The following is a 21,380-nucleotide window of genomic DNA, read 5'->3' on the forward strand; positions in this document are numbered from 1 at the left end:
TAAAGGTTCCATACATCTCAGGGAATTACTACAAGCTACACAATATTTTTAAACCTCCTAACAACTATAAGCCAAATATAAAATATAAAAAGGAGCTCAAACTTACCTCATGACATCTGCTGATCTCTTCAGCAGGGAGCTTTGCTTGGAGAGCTTCTTGTAGAGGGTCAAAAGCAGACTTGACTGCATTTTGAATTCTTTCCAACATTTGCTTCTTATCTGGGTCTGTTGTTTCATTTAGTTTAACTGAAAAGAGCTACAATTAAAAAAAATAAATTAGAAAGCCAACTGCAGTACAGCAGCACCATGCTCCATACACAGGATATTATCTTAGCCACATTGTACCTTGCTAGTGATGAATAAGACATTGTGCCACAGAAAAAGCTTTGACATCAACTACTGAAATATGAAATATGCTCCTCATCAGAAATAATGGTGCAATCACAAGACTTTAGTTTGTACCCAATTTCATTTTTTCAGAAAGACTTCATAAATCACTACATCATCATCATAATTACTGCTGTTTTCATTTTCTGTGCAGCTGATCACCTTAATTGCACAGCTGATTACCACGAATTTGAAAAGGACAAGCTTTAATGTGAAACAGAGAGATTAAATGCAATGTTTAGGCAGTATGTCAGGCAAAGATAGTTGGGCAAAATTTCCAAGCCTCCTATTTCCAGCCCTGTATTCGATTCATTAGAATGATAATCTCTTTGTGATCTGTAGCTCTAAAAATTACCAGAGAATCACCTTCCCTCACCTTCAGTCCTGAATACACAATTTATTAAATCCTTAAAGCTTTCCAGCCTTTTCCTTCCAAGGTCATCAAAGGTAAAAAGGAGAAACCTCCCAAGCTTTAAAAGATTATGGACAGACCACTGATCAAAAACTCTTTTAAAGGATTATTTTTAAAGTTTGAATTTCTAACACACAAACATCCAAATGCTGTTTGAGCACTCAAAAATAAGTGCTAAGATGCCTTTTAAAGAATATGTCAATTCTAAAACAATGTAAAAAGCAAAGTGATGTGCAGTTCAAGTAACATTTCTAACATGTGCAGTACCAGAACTAAAAGAAGCAGAAAGTTTAAGGAGGCAGCAAAGTCTGAAGCATTCTCTAGATGCTTTCCTACATTACTGAGTGAAACCCTAAAACACAAGCAGAGATTACCACACTCACCTCTGAGGCAGTTCTAACATCTTCAAGCAGCTGATCTGGCGTGCATTTGCTCTCTCTGTATCGTTCAAAAAGGTGATTTTGTCTTGCTCTCTTGATGATCTACAAATCAAAAACATGAAAATATTTCTGTGAAGTGACACATAGTTATACAAAGTGCAGATAAAATCTATTATTTACAAAAGGCATTTCCCTATAAATTTAACAAGCTACAAGAATAATGTGCAATAACACAAATCAAACACACCATACACAGTTAATAGGCTACCTCAACAGAGTCAATAAATTACCTTATCAGGCAAAGAAAATAAATTATCTCTTTAAAATACTGAGTCTTCATTATTTGTGACAGCATTCATTATTATACAACACTAAAGAGTTTGCTACCATAGGAGTGCTACAAAACAGAGAAAATCAGTGCTTTTGTGCACAAAATGTATGTCTCAGTTAATAAGAGTAAGATTTATCTTGGCTTATCAAGTGGCAATTACATGTGACTGACTTCCATTCTAAAAGTTGAGCATTTTAGATTGCAAAAAATTTTGCAAAAAAATAGATTAAAAAAACCCTTACCTTGTCATCAATATCTGTAATATTCATACAATAGAAAACATCATATTTAAAATAATCCCTTAAGATTCTTCTCAGGATATCAAATGAGATGTAGGACCTAAAACCAAAAAAAAAACCCAGAGGTGTTTTCAGTAAACAGCAGTATCTATTCTGTCCACAAACCATTTTAACCATAATCAATAGCTGTGCAGCAGTTTTACTTTGCCCCATCTATTAGAAAGTTTTTAATCCCACAATGATAAAATATTATAAGGTGCTTTTAATCTTGAATTGCAAGCACTGATAGTAATATACTCATCTGAATAATACCTTCTTCTAATACTCTTTTGCATCCACTAGGCACTGTTACCACCTATATCAAAGTAAGGAATGCAGTACCTGGCATGTCCCATGTGAGAAGCATCATAAACTGTTGGACCACAGCAATACCACAAGACCTTTTTTCCATTCTGAGGCTGAAATACTTCCTTAATTGAAAGGGAAGGTAGAATGGTCAGAAGAAATTGAAGACATGACCTCAGGCCAGTAACACCCCATTTGGAGATGAGAACGTGAAAACATGGATTATAATTACAAAAAACAAGTAGTTATTCCATTTTCAACTTTACCATAACTAAAGATCACCACTAGCTTTATCCTGTGAGAGAGATAATGAGGTGTGGCTGCTTATGTTCTATGCATTCTAATCAACCAAGCTATCAGCTTACAACTATTTGGACTGAGCAGGGCACTACTCCAACTTTTTGTAAAAGTTTTCTTTTGCATTGAAAAAGGTTACACCCTATAATCAGTTCACAGATACTTCAATATTACATCCCATGTAAAATTAATATTCTTCATATTTCCTCTTTCCCAAAGGACTTTCAAACAAGACCACAAGAAGTTTTACACTTTTTATATTGCATCTATATAATTGGTGAGACGTTTTTTACATAGACAACATCTGAATAAAGAAACTGTGATTTTATTCAGCTCACACTGCCTACACTAATGTGTATTACAGTTGAATGCCTGGCTACTTTGCATGACAACTTAAAACTGTATATTATGCAGTATGCACAAAGATACACACACTTGTAGTGTACATATGTTAATGTAAATAGCATTACACTTGCCCAGCAAATGCAATTGATTGGTACAGAGTTCTTGGCTTGTGCTTGTTAACATTCTACAAAATACAACCCAGCGACCCAACTATTGACAGGGCAAACACTTCAGAAACAGGATTTGATGGCTGCTCTGTTTGTGTTTCTAGGGAAATCCCCACTTCCCTTTCATTTTCTCACCTTACTGCGAGTCAGGCTGTTGTAGAGGCAGAGCCTGGAATGTTTTGTCCCTTCAGGGGGAGACCAGGGAGGTTGCACTCGTTTGCCTTTACCTAGGAGAAAAGGTAGTTTAAAGAAAGTTTACAAGACACTTTCCACACACAGATTTGCAATATAACATTTTCTCTTTATCACATCATTATTTCAGAAGGAAAAAACCCCATATCTAAATGGAGAAAAGAGCTTCAATCCTAGTATTGCAGCTACTTCTGTTAGAGCCTCCTACAAAGCCACCAAAACCAAAGTGAATTATTGCAATCTAGTTTATTTTCTACTCTCTAAATTGCCATTCCTTTTAGTTTTTGATCCAAACAGCAGTGAGGAAGAGGGTACAAAAGCAAGAGCATGCAATTCAGGTAAAGTATTACCATGAGTTTTGAAATTTAATGAATCATTAATGAAGTGTTATGGCAGTCCTGGGCTTTTTGCAACACCACTGATTTTACTGTGATGACACATCACAGATCTCACACAGAATTTGCAAAATATCTCCAGAGTCCAGAGGTGGTCTCTAGAGCCAATATTGACAGAGTATGTGCACTCAGGGTGAGAGGGAGAGCTGACAGAAAGGCTTAGAAAGAACCCCAGCTTTTTATCATGCATTGTTGCTAAGTACACAAGGCATTACTGAACACACTCATTTACCACAAATATGCTCCAGTTCAGCAAGAGGCTACACTTTGTCATTAAAGAGAGTAGATAAAACCCAGGGTAATATTAGTGACAATATTCTTGAATTTGTTTTCTCCTAAATTTGTAAGAAGCAACACAGCTGTTAAACTCATGGGGTTTTTTCAAAGAGAAGTATGGGCATGTGATTTGTCAGAGTTGCAGTTTGCTGCAGTTGCTGTGTACTGGGCTGCTTACAGCTGTAATGATGTTAAACCAATTATCACATTAACTAGGCATGAAAGCAAACCAAGAAATTCAAAAATACAGCAAGTTTGCCAGCTTAATACACACAGCACTATGTTTAGGAATTCTCATGGTATGAATTTTAGCTGCAAGAAAACATTATACAAACTATTTGTTTTGACAACGAAATTGCCTTTCTTATCCTGTGTCTCAGGGTGCTCTTCATTAACTCTGTTTCTCTCAATAGCTTCATATGCACATTTTGGCTGAAAACCTTCAAGTAATGTAAACATTCACAGTATAAAAAAATGTAATCTCTTAATCTTGCTTTTTTGACTAACTGCCCAAATAAGAAAAAAATATGTTAAGTGTAGTAGTCTGTCTCACTTCATGGGACTTCATTTAACTTCCATGCTATGAATCCATGGAAATGTGTGTCCATTCTAAACATTTCACTGCATGAGGTACTCCTGAACAGAACACCCCAAGTTCAAGAGCAGTCTCTCCATAACACAGGTCATACACCAAGGTATGGATTTGTTTACTCTTTGATTTACAAAGATTACTCTGGCACGCTTAATTGTGGCCAACGCTTCCCTCAGGGAAAGAAGCCTGTGTGGGTTAGCCTAATAAAAGATAAATCTGTAAAGCTTTCTTCAGTTACAACCACATGAACATAAGGAAAAACCCAGATACTGCACTCCGTATTTCTCAGCTTGTGAGTTAGGTGTCACATTTTACCCACTACACAGATGCCAAGGGCAAAGTAAAAGGCTGGTAAAATATTGGTTAGTTTGGTCAAATGCACCTCTGCCAGCCTACAGCCTTTCCTCTGGTGGAACTTAAGTTCATTTGCTCTAATCCACCATGGAGCTTTCTGCCACACCAAAAAAACAACAATGAAGCATTCATGGTCTAAGAAGCATGGCAGATTTGTGTGTTATTTTCATGGTGAACACTGCAGAACACCATTCCATGATTCCTGAAACGCATCAAGAAGATATAACCCTTCAGAAAGAGAGATTTAACAGTAAAGATTTCATGGTCAGGAAAACGGAAACCTTTTCTGTTTCTGCTCCACCCTGATCCATGGAAGCCTACAGACAATCTGCAGTTGGTGGACAGATCTGCTACCAGAGCCAGGGGTGCAGCTGAGATCCCTTCTCTGCTGGAAGGAAATAATAACCAGCACAAACATTTGCAGGCACACACAACACACTGAATTTACTCACAGCAGTCTGATTTTAACTGCTGATCTTTTAGGAATTGAGAACACAAATGGGGAGAGGTTGTGAGAAGATGGCATTGGAGCAATACTAGTTAACAACCATCAGCAAGAATGACAGACATGCATTCATTTGTAGGTACTGCAAGCACTATACAACAGCTCTGCGTTGTTATTTTTCATTATTTCATGACTCCCTGAGCAAGGATCTCACTATAAGGCAATTAAATTAGACTAGCTCATTGGGAAACAACTCAGGAGAGTGATGCAGCTCCCAAAAATGCCTGCCCATGCTTACACAATGACCTAGATTAACCAGTTAATACTTCCTCAAATCATCAGCATGCCTAAATTACCAAGGTTAAAAAAGAAGCCCAGACATTCTTTGTGAAGCTCAGTGTTAATAACAATTAGAAGAGGAAGCATTCAGTTTATTGTATTGTGGATTTGTATATTATAGAACAACTATTTGGTCAATCTTGCAAGGAAAAAAGTAGACTGGGCAAATCTTGGTATTTCCAGGAAAAAGCCCAAACCCACACATTCTTTTACAAACCAGAAGATAGCCAGATTTTTAAAGAAAATACACATAATCAAATTCTGTACACTGAGGAACTTTAAAAAAAAAAAAAAAAAAAAAAAAAGTAACAGCTTTTATATCCAAATAGCTCAGGATCTATCAATTGCACAGTAACTGTATGCAAGAAAAATGTTATGACTTTGAATACAAATTGACACTGTAACTCTTAAGGCGTGCAAGAGAGTATGAAAGGGAACTTCTCGCAATAACAACCAACACAATGTCAGCTAGTCTACAACCTGCCCACCAGTTTCAAATTACTCACTTGTTTGAAGTTTACAAGGCTCATTTTTGTCACTGCTGCCATCATAGATTGCTTCTATGTGTCTGTACCACCGGACAACATGGATATACTGGTCCACAGGTGGCCCCGAAAACTTTCTGAACACCTCCACATCTGCATGTGAAAATGTGAACCCCTGGATATAACTACGAGTGCTCAGGTACTCGTTCAGAGCCTTCACCCTGGCTTCCTCTTCACTAATGCTCAGAATAAAACTGTAGCTGGAAGCTGTAAAGAGAGGCACAGGACATTTGGTCAGCATTAAAAGAAGGAGATCCCATGACCAAAATATATCCTTATAACACACATCTCCCCCTGTAAATTAGCTCTGGCAACAGGTAAGAAATTTCAGAAAATCAGATTTAATACAAGCTCCCAAATAACTACGTATTTCCTGTTAACAGGATTATGTTCGTGTTGCCATAAGTTTGTGAAGACATCTTTCAAAGAGTGATAAGGACAAGAACACAGGTCTTTTTCATGAAGAATATAATCTACCAAAATTGGAGAAAATCCTTCACATACAGCAAACCTAATCAGTCACTCTTTTCCATGCTGCTAAAACACTCATCCTGTCAATATTTAAATATGATTCATTTTATGCACTGTGGAAAGGCTGTGAATATGTCCACTGAACTTGAGCATGTAGTTACATCTTTGCAGGGGTGTTGCCTGCACACAGGCTCCCAGCACAATGCTCAGTTCCTCCTATTTGCTCTGGAAACTCACAACTTCAGCTGCTCCTGTGTATTCCCATACTTCTTCCATGCTCCCTTCTCTCCTCAGGCACATGAATAATATCTAAAATGAGTAAAACCTACACAAACAAACAGAAAGGATATCAGACCACGGCCCTCTCTCACAATTTTTTAATTCTGTGATTTCTTTGGTATATAGGCAAAGCAGGTTCAGTTATGTCTCCTCTGGACAAACACAGGGACACAGAGGAAAGCTCTCTGTGTTGGTGGGGATGCTCCCTGGAAGAGCCAGGGGGCACAAAGCACTCTGAGGTTATGCTAGCACTGCCATTAGGCAAACCCAGCATTCACATTTTCCAACAGTGATTCAATGTTTGTGGCTCTGTTCGTGTGTTCAAAGCACTGTACAAACATGAAGGCAATATCCTGCCTAGGGAGTCAGCCAAGCCAAGGTCACGTGCAGAGAAGTGGGAGAGCAGCAGGAGAGCACCTGTCCCCGCTCCCAAAGCCACAAGTGTCACTCCTCACACTGGCAGGAACATCTCCTGCACAGGGAGTTCCCAAAGCATGGAGGTGCTCACAGCTCCTGGAAAGGCAGGAATGAAAGGAGATGGGAAAGTGATGGCTAGGAGGGGATGGGAGGGATGGCACGAAGTTTTTCATCAGTTAAAACTTTATGAACCATTTTCTATACAAAAATCAATTATTAAAATATCCAACAGCAACTCAGGATGACAGGGAAGTGGCAGCTAGATATCAAGCATGTTTGTATTCAACTCTTTGGGGTATAAATGAGATATAGGGATGCATTGGGAGAACTAATGTGAAAAAAGGTGAATGATTTTAATATCTTTTGTGAATTTTGATTATTTTAAAATTTTAAAATAACTATGAATAAAAGAAGACAGATCCATGTAAAGTATAAATCCTTCTCAAGGCCTATCTATGCAATTGCTCAGTACAAATAAGGAATACCAAGGAAATAATGGCTCATAACTCCACCTCATAGTTTGCCTTATCCAGCTGAATGGGATTCAGCTTTGGCTCACACAGTTAATTTACTATAATCTTTTCATGCTCCTAAATATTTACTGATGTTTATCAACACAGAACTTCACATGTTTGTACACATTAAATAGTTTGTAACAGTTCTGTTCATTAACAGTGGAAACCTAAGACTTGAACATGAATTTTGTATACATGAAAGATATGAGGGAGAAGGTAAAAAAAAGGTATTACAAGAATGATCTAGGTAGAAACGAAACTATATCTCAAAGAAAAGATCTTTTGCAAGGAAAAGCAACACTCAATTTGCAAAGTATTATTATGGTTATTATGACCATTATTCACACATCAGGCTGCTAATGGGAAGCAAGTCAGTGTATCTGAAACAATGTAAGTGCTTTCCAACCACATCTGCAAACCAATCTAAAAGGGAACTTGCCCAAACTTACACACAAATACAACAAATATGACAGCACTCATACAAGCTAATTTTGGCAAGGAGAGGTAGCAAACACTGCTTGTGAATATCGGGACCAGCTTAGCACTGATAAGCCTAACAACTGAAACTTTTTTTATCAATCTTGGCACAGACATTAATACTTCGAATTAAAATGTTTGGCAGGCTCAGTGTCCCATTCCCAGGGTCCCAAATCAGTTTCACAGGCTGTGGTGAGCAGATGACTGTGATAACAGTGCCTTGGAAGGCAGTGGAGCCATGGATCGCTTGTTTCAAGCAAAAGGAATCAGTGGCAGCTGTCTATGTAAAAGTCTGTTCTGGTTTAATTGATATCATGGCTGAAAGAAGAACAGAAAATGTACAGAACCTGGTTTTCTGTGATTTCCATTCTGCATCCTCAGTTCCCCCCATCTTGCAATTCCTTCAAATTTCTTCAATTCCTTCTTCATTAAAGACTCATACTGAAACATTTCCTGGTACCTCCTAAGTGCAGCATCCTATTTTTCCATACCCTTCAGTATCCCCATCCTGCTGCACAGCTCCAGCCCATCACTGCCAAGTCTGCCAATGCTGTGCAAGAGGCAGCTGCCCACTGTCAAATTGATGGATTAATTAATACCAATCAATGGATTCAAAAAGTACTGAGGGAGGATGCCCAATGGATAAATGCACATCTGACCTGTTTTCCTTGTTGCTTTAGGACAACAGCTAAGGAATTGCCCTTCTCTCTAACTGCAATTTTTGTCCATCCCCAAAACAGAACAGATGCAGTTGTTACTACTCAATTGCATCAGGAAGTGTCTCCTTGACAGCAGAAACACGAGAGTACTACAGAGCTGTTGCATAACACTGAATTTTAACTCGTGAACAGAATGATCCATAGTTATCGTATCACACAAGAGGAAACAAGCACTGAGCACGAGCATTGGAGAGGTAACAAAATAACCTTGAAAAATCAGAAGAATTAAAGTAATGCAGTAGACAGTTCTTTCAAAAAAGTTCCACTGCAGACATCAATTAATACAGTTCTCACACCATAACCACTGAAGTACAATCCCTTTGGGTGATATAAGTGTCACACATTCCTCTTTCCATGCATGGAGTGCTTCAGAGACTTTTAAAGGACACTGGGAGTTTGTCTGAGAGACAGCAGCAACACACAGACTCAAAGGCACAGGACAGCTTCTACATTTTGTCTGCACATAAGATAACTTTTGAGGTTTAATCAAGGCACATAATCCCCACAATATCAAATTTCATTGAAAATTTTCACTTTTATTAACTTGAGAATGAAAACCTCTGCTCCTTGAAGGTGTTGGATGGCAAAGTAAATACAGGAAAGCCATAAAGAAGGCAGTAAGCTAGCTGACACAAAACCAGGGATTTACTTCACTCCAGGGAAAAATAATGTTTCCTGGGCTTCCCTGAACCTACTAACCTTGTCAGTCATAATTAGATGACGATGTAAATGTTCTGGGAATTCTGCAGAGGCATTCTCCAAAAAGAAATCCTACCCAATTCTGAACATTTTGAAATGTAACTTCCCATCCAACTTGGCTTTCACAAATTTAAGACAACCCACAAAAGACAAATGTAACATTATTAATACAGCTCCAAACAGGCCATTTGTCATCCTGGCCAGCCACTCTGGTACCTTTGAAAAGAATTCCAACCATCTGCTCAGACAAGATGAATTCTCCTTTTCCATTAACATTTCACAAGAACCAAACCAATGCAGTGATTCCAGCTAATGCCAGACACAGCATGCACAGAGACAGAAAAACAAAGGACTTATCAAGTCTCACACATAAGGAGCAAGGGGCTTTTAGATGAACAGGGATTTTTAAGACTGGAGTATCTCACACCAAGGAAGAGCTTCTCAATCCTAGTCTTTTGAGCCCGGAAAGTTTCATTTCCACTTTTCCTGAACTGAAACTAAATATAACAATTGCAGATTCAGTTTAAAAAAACCCCACCCTAACAAACAGTACCTAAAGAGTTTCTCAAAGTGCACCTGAACTGAGCCTTTCTTGGGTTTTTTCCCCCTAAGACACTGAAAAGACTTCTGAAAAAGCTGATCCCTTGATGACAAGAAATGTTGCACTTTAGTGGGAATATTACACGAGATGAATAAAGATCAAAGTAACTTTCGGTTACTTTGTTGCTTTGTTAAAGAAAAAGGGGCAAAAATATCTGTATTTACAGATCCTCAACTGGAATGACAGAAATTTCCAACCCTTTACATACCATAATGGTATTTCATACTTGCATGACTGGTATGCCAAGTTTCCATTTGCTACAGTAGTGCCAAAAATTATAGCACTACCCCAGCCCTCCTTCCATATGGAAGCGAAGAGTACAACCCATCATTACAACACGACCACGAAAAAAAAGTCCGTAAAAGCCCAAAAGTTCAGGTGTGAGTTAGGGGAGAGCACCGATGGCTGGGGAAGGCAGTGCGGGAGGCACGGAGACATGTGGGAGCTCCGAGCGGCCACGGACCGAGCGCACCGAGCCGGGCACAGCCGCTCCCGGACGGCGGTGACGAGGAGCTCCGATTGTCCCCACAAATGGCGAACGGCGGCACGAACCTCACCAGCACCAACCTCACACCCGCGGCGGGCACAGGGCAGCCGCAGCCAGCGGGACGCGCCCCCAGCGCGGGGCTCGGGGCAGCGCGGCCCCTCCGAGGGACGCGACCCCGCCGTGACAGCAGCGGCGCCGCGACCCCGGGCCCCGCCGAGCCGTGACAACGCCGGCCGCCCCTCGGCCCGGCCCCGCCGGGGGCCCGCGGCGCCGCTCGCCCGCCCACCTACCGTGCTCGGCGCTGGCGGCTGCTGCCATCCCGGAGCTGCTGCTGCTGCTGCTGCCTCCGCCTGCCCTCGCTCCCGAGCTGATGCAACAGCGCGTCCGGAAGCCTCGCCCCGCCCGCACTACGCTACTTCCGACGGGCAGCCCTGCGTCACCCGGGCAACGGGCAGCGCCGCGCGGCCCCACACGGCACGGCACGGCACGGCACGGCCCCTCACGGCACCGCCCGGACCCACACAGCCCCGCACAGCACTGCTCGGACCCACACGGCACTGCCCGGACCCACACAGCCCCGGACAGCACTGCTCGGACCCACACGGCACTGCCCGGACCCACACAGCCCCGGACAGCACGGCACGGCCCCACACGGCACCGCCCGGACCGCACTGCTCGGACCCACACGGCCCCGCACAGCACTGCTCGGACCCACACGGCACTGCCCGGACCCACACAGCCCCGGACAGCACTGCTCGGACCCACACCGCCCGGCCCCACACAGCACCGCCCGGACCCACACGGCACTGCCCGGACCCACACGGCCCGGCCCCGCACGGCCCGGCCGGGAAATGAGCGCCCAGGGCATCGTGCCAACGGAGGAGTCCCCGCTCCGAACAGCGCCGCCCGCCTCTCCTTAAATAGCCCCAAGGATGGAGGCTCCGCCGCAGAACAAAGTCCCAGAGCCAGCTTCTGTCTGAGCCACTGTTTTATTGCGTGCTTCAAACACAGCGGTGCTGAGCACTCCGATACAACACAAAATGGTTTCGGAAACGAAAGCATCGCAGTACGCAAAACCAGCAGCGGAGTCCTGGTACCCGCCCGCAGGTTGGGACAGCACTGTCACAAACTAAGGGATGCCCCAGCTCCTGGCTCCGAAGTGGGCATCCAGCACCTGTGTTTAATATTTTATGACTCAGAGGTAGGAAGGTCATGTAAACGTGAAAAAAACAGAGGTATTACATCCCTTCCGGCTGTCTCCATGAGCTGAGGAGGCTAACTCTATTTCTACCAGCAGTTCCTGACACCCTCATTTAAGGAAGTCTGAAGACACACATATGTACACAGGAACATTTTTGCAGTTCCTCATAAACATTAATCTTCAGCTCCTACTTACAGTGTTACGACTTTTTAAAGTGTTTAATACACTGTAATAAACCTTGGCATCTATGTGCCTCAATGCATCCAGTAGATAAATAATACATTGCTTCTTTCCCAGTCTCTTTTTCCAGATGAGAAGCATCTGATATGATTGTTCTTCTCTATTATTAGGAAATTTAGATATAACTTTATCAATATCATTTTCCTGTAGAAGAGTTCTCATAAGCTGCTTCCACTGTTGTGGTGGTACTTCCTTTGTAAAGACACCAAAGGTCTTTCTCAGTTCTGCAAGAAGAAACACACAACACACATCAGCTTGGACTTTAAAACACAGGGGGTTTTTTTCCATAGCTCACACACATACTTTTCCCTTAATTTTCAGCCAATACCTGCACAGACCAAACAGCAGCAGCAAGGCAGCTGGGTTTGGCACCTAAGAAGCAGCAGGACAAATAAGTTTTCTATTAAGTGGTCTTGAAAGTAGCTAAAGGTATTGGTGCATTCTCAGTAGTGGTCTCCTAAGGCAGGACACCATCCACTGTCTGATTTTGGGGAAGGCTTCGTTGGCTGGCATGTTCCCTTGGCAGGGCTATTGAAGAGGAAGTTTTAACTACTTCATCATGCTGCTGGCACAGGTTGGCCACACCAACACCACCACGAGCAAAACCCATCACTTGGACATCCAGCACAACAATTTTCTGCCTACAGGAGGGTGTATGGAGGTTTGATGTGCTCTTCCACGTGAGGAGACATTTGACAGAGAGATCTTTCACTCTCACCTACACCTCATTCAGTAAAGCAGAGTGCACTGCTGCCATGCAGACTCGTTTTAAAACTTTTTTCAAAAATTGGTACCATTCTTAAAATCATGACTGTGCTATACTCTCATGCAGAAAAGTCATGCTCCAAAGTAGAACAGTTCACCACAGGGATTACAAATGCAGCAATAATCCCGTTTCAGCACATTTTACAATAAACTGGAAGCCTTATAGCTCTAAGCAATATTCATTAGCCTCGTTATACTATTCCATAAGTAGACTGAAGTCAATAGGAAATAAAACCAAATTCCAAGTACAGCCAATTTATGGGATACTTACCACGTTGAGAGAGATCTTTAACAATTATCTGACTTGGACGTCATATCTGTAATACAAAGTTGGACCATTACTCCAAGAAATCAGGGTGTTTCACTCATTGTTTTTTACCTATTTGACAACTTGCTTTTACATCACACGCAGCAAAGAGGGGAAGGAAAGCAGATTTCAGAGCAGACCTGAAAGTACTGGAGTAAAGAAAATTGCATTGTGAAACAAACACGTTACTGGCTCCAAGGCAACATTTGCTGCTATCACAAAACAGTACCTTCTGTCAGGGAGGTCAAAGAGGCAGAGTAAATGAAATGAGGGATTGAAGGTTTTTTCCCCCAGGCTATCACTTCCCATACTTCCTATTACATCTTTAAGGGAAAGTTTCCTCTGTTGTTTTGCTGAAAGCTCTGGGAATAGTTACGAGCTCAACTAAAGGGATACCTATATTAGAGAAAATGCAATGATCATTTCACACAGGTACACTTATCTTACAATTTGCTGGAGTTCCACCTGGAACATTAGATAGGGCAGTCTTCTGAAAAGCAGAATTCTGCACAGGTTTTGCTGCCAATGAGGACTTAGCAATCCTCCTCAACCATGCTGTCATACAGCACTTCCAGCTCCCGCACAGGACAGTGCCCTGCTCAGAAACCACACTATTTTCCACTAGTTTCTTCTGGGGGAAGAAAAGGAAATACTTGAAGCTACCAGATGTCAGAGACATAAAAGAAGAGCTGATAATTTGGCAAAGTAACAGCCTTTACAGAATTAGACTTCAAATGTGCAAGAGATGATCCAAAGTTTCCCTCCTTTGCCTCACAACCGTCGCAAGGACACACACCAAGACGCTGAAGACCCTGACTGGAGTTCTGGCCTGGCTGAGGTGGGTGCTTGCCAAGGGATTGTTCACAGGCGTGCTTGCTGCGTCACCACGGTACACTGCTTTGGGCAGGGCCTGACAAGGAGCAGCTCACTCTGTACACTTACACCTGCTGCACAGTACCCACTCATCGCAATAGCCCCTGGATTTCCCCACCTCTTGGCCAGATGCCACCCGCTTTGGAGGAGGACTGACTTTCTGGGGTAACTTTGGTGATCCCCCACAGAAGATCCCTCATATGCCACACGATCACCATCAAGGATGGAGACTGAAGCCCCCCCCCCCCCCCCCCCCAAGGACTGAGACCCTTAAAATTCTAACACAGGGGTGCTGGCCTGTCTGAAGCAGGATGTCTGCCAGGTGTTGCCTACAGGCGTGTTTGCTGGACCAAGACTGGTTTCCCATAGGACCCAGTCCTGAAACAATGGGTCCTGCTCACTGCTGGGACTGAATTATTCTGTTCAGAACTGGACTGTCTGTACTTGTTCTCAACAACTTATTCTCCACTGTCCTGTACCTGTTCCCTCGACATAAGACTATAAAAGACCCAAAGACTTTGAGATTCTCCCCAACGTGACAAGATGGATCTATTGGCTGGACCATGAGGATTTTGTCTCTCTGTTGGCAGCTAGTCCCCCCCTTCTTTTTCTCTCTCTATCCTTTATCTAATCTTTCTAATCCTTCTATCACATTTGCTAAGGACATTCAATAAAAGGTGCATTTGTTTTGATTAATACTGAGAGTCCCCTGCTGTGTGTCTTTTGCACTCTGAGATTAGTAAAACAAACCATCACAACCCCCACTTGTACTAGCAGATTGTGACAAAATGGTTTCAGAGCCTGACTCTCCACCTCCCTGGCTGTTCTGCACCCACTAGACTGCAGGGTAAGGCACACAAGCTGCCTCCACAACAACCACAGGAAACTTCTCCTAATGTTCTTACTGATGTGGATTGCTGCTTGCTCCTCTCTAGGTACAGAAGACAGGTACTGCTCCTAAGACAGGAGGGAATTAAACTGCCTTGCTGCACCTGAGATGACTTAACAGCACCAGGGGCCCCAAGGCTATTGCTATGTCAAGGCTGATACTCAGAATTGTTGCCAAGTAGCCTGTCAGCTCCATGGCAGTGCACTACCTTGTCTGTGGCTGGATTAGCTCTCCTGGTGGGTTCACAAACTATAATCAGTTGAAAGAAGCAGGTGAGCACCCATGTACATGGCATAGTTTTTGTGAGGGGAGAAGGAGGGAAGCCATCAAGAAAGGCTCCCTTCATTTCTGGCATTGCCAATTCTTTAAACAAGCATAGCCAGGGACTACAGCACCAGGTCAGCATGACCAGTACAAGCACAAAGCAGAGCAGCATGTCTCATGTGACAGGTAGTGCTAAATCTGGCAAGATTTAGGAGTATTTGTTTATATGTGGAAAATGAGGATGAGGAGTTACTGTTCTGCCCCTGAGACTTGTGTTTATTAAGGTACAAGCCCTTTGTAAGCATAAGCCAGCATGCTTTCTGTTTGCACAGTGACCCACAGGTGACACCACCCCATGACCAACATGCATAAGTGGGGATGTGAGGGGGAGCCCCCCTACATATGACACAGATAGTTGCACATCATTCTCACTGAAACACTGTTTATAGAAGTTGATCTTATTTATACAGGATAATTCTTAAACAGGAAAACAAATGACTGAAAGAGCACTGTCTTTTGTTTCAAAACCCAGCATCAGCTATTCAAGTATCAGCAGCTGTTGGGGGCATTAGAGCTGTAGGAATTCACTGGTTCTTTGGGAGGGAGCGTGTGTGGGTGCCAAAATACTCAGCCTCAGGACTGCATCAGTGGAATTCTCCTTAGCAAAGACGCTCTTACAGAAGCATGAGCACCCCAAGTGCAAGACTTTGCATCTGCCTGTGACAGCTCTTAGATGAGAGACAAGTGGCACCATGCACCAATTTGTAACTGCATCACTATGCAACTATTTTATTGAAATTAAAGACATGTTATATTTGCTATTCCTATGCTACAGCATTTTTTGACCAGGTTTTTTGTCACGTTTCTTCATCAGCTTCTATAAATAGGTGAAGTGCTGCAAATCTGGCCAGGGCGTGAGGGGAGATACAACCCAACAAAAAACCTGGGGTGTTTCACATATTTGAGCCACTTATGGACCTTAAAAAAGAAAAAGAGCAGAGTTTAGGGTGAGCCTTTGAATATCTCTTTCAATTCTCTTTCTTCAGTCTTCAAGTATTTTTGACATAATTAAAATGCATTTAATTACTCAAAATGTCTACTTAGTAACATTAGACAAGAGTGCATACACTGGGTGGGTAATGCATTGGTGAGGGACAAGAGAAGCTCCAGGGAGAAAAAAAAAAGTGCTGTACACACACTGAGAACAGTATGGATATCCTTCCTAGTTGCTCATCAAGACTAACACTTGTTTTGTAAAACTAAGACTGAGCTCATTTTTGCCTTGTGGTGCTGGTAGTGATGTAGTTTCTAAGTAGAGAAGTTAAAGCCAGCTTGTATTTACTTCATCCAGCCTTGTGTTTGTCTTGCAGAGTGCTGGACTAGCAATAAGTTTTTTAGACTCAAACAGTAAAGTTCTGAAATGGCATTTGGATGCCAGGGTATACCCAGCTTCAAGCTGGAACAAATGCCAGCAGCCAGTCTCGGCTGGATAAACCCTTTTCAGGGATGTACTTTGAGACTGGCATGCTCTGAGCCCCAAACTCCTCCTCTTTTGGGACTGCTTAGGACCAAGAATTCAGACTGCCAGGTCCTGATCTGTAGCTTGTGACATGAGCCCAGAGGCAGGAAGACTCAATCGCTTAGTGGATCAGGAGTGGTTAAGTCTTATGAACTAATAATTTGTAGTCACAGTGCAGTGAGAGCTGGAACACCACCATGCTGCAACACCAAACAATAGCTGCCATCACATGGGAAGCAGCAAAAAATAAATTAATTGGATCAAGGTATCACTTGGAGACAGTCTGAAGTGAAAACTTGCAGCTAGTCCAAGTTTTTTCCCCACTTCCAAAGCATCCTGGTCACAGGCTCTGAAGTGTTTTCCAGTATTGACAAGGAGACACCAGCAGCTATTGAATGCATCAGACACTTGCTAATTGATTTCTGACCTTGCATGAATCACAACTTGTTGCATCACAGGAACACATCCTAGCAGAGATCTACAGTGAGACAAACATTGAAAGCTGTGTGTCAGGTACAATTAGGCTGTGAACAATTAGAGATTAAACACTGGGTCCATCACATACTTACCAGATGCCCCTCTATATCTTTAACAGTTGCAGCAGCTGAAAAAAAAAAAGTGTCTGAGCAATTTATAAGAATTGCAGCAACTTAAACATGGCTGAAATCACACAAGACTTATACACAATAGAAACTTTTGTAACACAGCCAAAGCTTTTAAAAGCCATTTAGTTTCTTTGACTGGTCATATATTTCATCCCAGTACAACCCTTAGCAACAACACAAATACTGTGCCTTAATACTGCTTAGCATAATGAAGACTACAAGATGCTGTTTGACTTTTAAGCCACTTCATCCTCTACTCCAGCTTTTGTTTCTCAGAATTTTCGTAGGCTATTGCAAAACAGAAGGCAGAAATTGTCTTTACTGCAATACAATCAGTAAGACATGATTTCAACAAACCCAGCACTTAAGATTCATAATAGCTTTCAGTATTATTTTAACCATGCTAGTAGCAAAAATACTTTGAAACAATAGTAGAAATAGAAGTTTCCAAGGAAAACAGCTCAGTTTCCACTACAAAATAAATTCACACAGTACTTACCAACTTGAATATTCACATTAAGAGGTTCAAATTACTAAAGGGAACCAATTTGTACCAAAAAAATCCCCACAACCAAACAATGAAAGGAATTAGTGATCTAATTAGCTGCTACTTTTTGCCCCATGCACCTGAACCCCCACACAGGTTTTTTCTCTTTGCCAATGCAAGGCAAGTTGATTGGAGAAGTCCTTTTTAAGGACCTTATGATAATCTTGCTTTGAAGCAGAGGCATCTGCCAGCAAGGTAAGAAAACTCATAGTTAAGGATTATGCATTTTATTTACCAAGCAAAACTACTCTTCCACTTTACTCATTTGCTAATTTCAATCACACACAAAATAAACTAGAGCTTAAACAGGTCCCTTGTAAGGCAACACAAGAACCAGGGACAGCCCTAGTGCATGCTTTGCCCAGCTGTGGAAAGCAAATTTCATAGATAATAATCAAGCAGTTACCTTTATCACACTTCAGCTTTTTAACAAGAACAACAATGACAACGAGGAAAACCAAAGCAGCCAACACAAGCCCCAGAATAAACCAATTATGAGCTTCCTTCACTGCAAAGTAAGGAAAAAAAAATTAGTACTGAAACTGTCCCCCCAAAAGATATTCCTTGCTGTCCTAGAGAAAAACCTAAGCCCAGAACTAGTACAATAACCCAGACAGTTTGTCCTGGGACTCTTATGGACACATTGCCCTGAACATGTGAGCACTTGTTTGCACTGCACATCATGCTCCCAAAGGCATCAGGGAACTCTGCAGAGAGCTGCAATGCAACTTCCACAAGGTTTTATGGAGAGACACTTAAGGGGAAATGAGTATGCAAAAGAGGATAGCTAGCTTTGGGTGCTGTAGCATGGACAGTGAGCATTCCTAGCAGAAGAGGAACCCACTCCAGGCACAGTAAACATCTTCACACTACCCAGAACTTTCAACTGGGTCACCCTTGCAACTTGAAGAACCCTAGCAACACATGTAGCTTTTCACCAAGTGAAACTCAAGGTGGTTTACCCCAACAACCCCTTTGAGAACTTGTCTTTAGCAAATAACTCCCAGACTAAAAGGCAGCTGCTCTTAAGTACATTACAGCAGTTTAATCCACTGCTTTACAGACTACTCTGGTGTTATTAGCCTGAAGCCACAGACCCAACAAACCAAGGTGAGTGGGATTTGTGTAACAGACCTTGATTAGTTAAGCCTAGTTCCATGGTATCAGTGGAATTCATGATTTCTTTCCCGTCCAGATGCCTGAAGTGGAGGGTAACAGAACATTGTATCAACATTTCCAGATCAGTACATAGCTCTGTCCAGGCATGATTCTTTTTCAGACAGAGCCCAGAACTATGAATGGAACATGCATAAACTCTGATAGAGGTGTACCTTTAAACAATCCAAAACAAAACTGCAAGATAAAATAAAAGCAAAGCAGATAAAATTGACCTATGTTAGCATCTAAGTGGAGGGAAAAAAAAAAAAAACAAGCCACAGAGTATAGGCATTATTCATGCATGGTTAGTTGCCTTCAACATGTAGTTCTACATACTAAAATTTTAAGCTGGGTGCTAGAAAATTCATTCAAATATGTTTCTGTGGAAATACCAACCTGAAGACATGAAAAATGCCGATTTACAGCCATAAGCAACAAGCACAATCATGCCCAAGTCCACATCTTTCTAGGTCTCAACATCACAGGTTTTGACACCTAAAATTTAAATGCATGAATAATGCCATTTGGCTTCAGGGCAATTATTTACAGCCTGATGACATGTGTTAACTATTGGTACAGACTGGGCCACAGCTCTAACATTCCCCAGAAGGAAAATAGCAACTTATTCTCAAACTTACTCTTGACTGATTCTCCGACATATTTCACAGCCCTCATCTTCACAGAAATACCCTGGTTTGCACTGGCATTCAGCATTCTGTGTCAGGGTACAGGGTCTCAGAGTTATCTGACCTAAAAATAAGTTAGTAAGTGCAAAGATTATACTCAGGCCATAAAGGCGATTTACTTTTAAATTCAATATGCCCAGTGAAGACCAGGTTTTTCACATTAAAAAGGGGGAAAATTTTAAGGTTTCATAAGGTTTGGTACCTTCTTTGCACTGTCTGCAAGCCAAGCAGTGCTCCAAGCCGTTGGCATGGGCAGTAAAGCTTTTTCCTTCCTTGCAAGGGTCACATTTTCCTTGCAAATGTGAAGTATTGCAGTGATCAGCAACAAAGGTACCTGTGGAAGAAGAGAACTGGCAGCAGCAGCAATCTTGGGATCTTTTGGCAGACAAAGGGCTAAACCTAGATATTACAACACAAATTTCTGAGAAAGGTTCAACTCTTCCTTTCAAATCAATCACATGCCACACAAACCAATAGGCACAGGAGAGTCAGGAGGCACATTTGCAATTTGCCACTCAGACAGGGAGAGGTGCAAAACGAGGTGTCCAGCAAGGCAGGAAGGATGAGTCACTGCAGCAGGCAGGGAGCCTGTGGATGGTGCCATTGCTGAAGGAAAGGGGCAAGCCCAGGGAGAGTGTGAATCCTACCTAAAAGCACCAGTAAGCTTCTGATAAAAATGAGAGGTTTCTTCTCAGTGCAAAACTTGTTAGCTCTGCACACATTGAGCAAGGAGGAGAGCAAAACCATACTGAAGCTTTGCCTACAGACACAGAAATATCAGAATTCTCCTAGGCCTGTTCTTTGTGTTAACTAAATCAATTAACTTCAAAAACTTTATCCTCAACCACAAGCAAAGGCATCCTGGCTTGATGCCAAAGCACCTCTCCCAGTCACCACCTGTTGCAATAAGGGGCTCCACTTCAAAATGGAGCCCAGCCTTTACAGCACCAAGAAGTCCTCACGGCTCCAACCAGGCTCACACTTTCCCAGCATGCAGTGTAGGAAACAATTGCTATCAGCCTTAACTGCTCAAAGTCTTACCTGCTTCACAAAACACACAGCAGTGATCTTGATGGGAGTACTCTCTCTCCCCGCAGTTCGCTCGGGCTCTAGGCATCGTCAGTAGCACAACCTACAGCAGAGGCAAACAGGCCTTTTGAGTGAGTCATCCTGCATGGACATGATAACTATCTTGGGGAGATTAACTTGTAAAGACGTGGAAACACATTCAGAAATTTATGGGAAGCCACAGAGGAAACCCAAACTAATTTCTGCTAAGTGCTGCACACAGCAGTAATTGCCATCACAAAGCTGGGGTTAAGGCAGCACCGTGCTGCAGCTCATGGGCTTTAGGCAACTGTTGCCACACGTTCCTGCCTCCACATAAACTTTTGCTTTCTTTCCACTATCTCACTACAGTTGAACTGCAGATGCCAAAGTTTTTGCGGTGTGCAAGGGATTAGTTTCTTCCTTCCCCCTTCCTTTTAATTAATCAGAATCAGGGCTAGTCTCGCTCCCGCAAAATTGAGGAAACGCCCCACAGACTCCTCGGACACGTCTCACTGGCTCGAATCTTAGGCAGAAGTCGAGTCATTAGCAATACTACAGGAGCATCGGGGA

At 42.3% G+C, this 21,380-nt stretch overlaps 2 protein-coding genes across 4 annotated transcripts in view; both read right to left on the minus strand.

The window, feature by feature from the left end:
- CARS1 (cysteinyl-tRNA synthetase 1) overlaps positions 1–11,097 on the minus strand; it is a 33,302-nt gene extending 22,205 nt beyond the window's left edge. The window contains exons 1-7 of one of the 2 annotated variants that reach the window (XM_058026079.1): positions 10,997–11,097; positions 6,003–6,248; positions 3,039–3,130; positions 2,131–2,219; positions 1,753–1,849; positions 1,183–1,281; positions 107–256 (exon numbers count right to left, since the gene is read on the minus strand). In XM_058026079.1, the coding sequence (XP_057882062.1) occupies positions 107–256; positions 1,183–1,281; positions 1,753–1,849; positions 2,131–2,219; positions 3,039–3,130; positions 6,003–6,248; positions 10,997–11,024 (801 nt within the window). In that variant the 5' untranslated portion in view covers positions 11,025–11,097. The remainder of the gene's footprint in view (positions 1–106; positions 257–1,182; positions 1,282–1,752; positions 1,850–2,130; positions 2,220–3,038; positions 3,131–6,002; positions 6,249–10,996) is intronic. The other variant, XM_058026080.1, reaches the window with a different exon arrangement.
- A 5,024-nt stretch (positions 11,098–16,121) lies between these two features.
- On the minus strand, positions 16,122–21,380 carry LOC131085240 (CD27 antigen-like). Of its 2 annotated transcripts, XM_058027158.1 has the most exons (6): positions 20,802–21,380; positions 19,963–20,094; positions 19,713–19,824; positions 19,051–19,115; positions 18,323–18,424; positions 16,122–17,368 (listed from the first exon to the last, which is right to left on the minus strand). In XM_058027158.1, exons 1-6 carry the CDS (start codon positions 20,875–20,877, stop codon positions 17,322–17,324), a joined length of 534 nt encoding a protein of 177 aa, XP_057883141.1. In that variant the 5' UTR covers positions 20,878–21,380; the 3' UTR covers positions 16,122–17,321. The 2 variants fall into 2 exon arrangements, with proteins under 2 accessions (XP_057883141.1, XP_057883140.1); XM_058027157.1 differs by lacking the exon at positions 16,122–17,368 and having other exon boundaries at positions 17,409–18,424.

This window comes from Melospiza georgiana, chromosome 6 (assembly GCF_028018845.1).
Source record: "Melospiza georgiana isolate bMelGeo1 chromosome 6, bMelGeo1.pri, whole genome shotgun sequence".
Taxonomy (NCBI): domain Eukaryota; kingdom Metazoa; phylum Chordata; class Aves; order Passeriformes; family Passerellidae; genus Melospiza; species Melospiza georgiana.

What these genes read in the sequence shown, in the direction of transcription:
- LOC131085240 (XM_058027157.1), bottom strand. Translation starts at nt 20,877, where the DNA reads ATGCCTAGAGCCCGAGCGAACTGCGGGGAGAGAGAGTACTCCCATCAA. An exon ending in TTGCAGACAGTGCAAAGAAG is followed by an intron (nt 19,825 to 19,962) that starts GTACCAAACCTT and finishes ACTTATTTTTAG; the next exon opens with GTCAGATAACTCTGAGACCC. An exon ending in TGTCGGAGAATCAGTCAAGA is followed by an intron (nt 19,116 to 19,712) that starts GTAAGTTTGAGA and finishes CCTCCACTTCAG; the next exon opens with GCATCTGGACGGGAAAGAAA.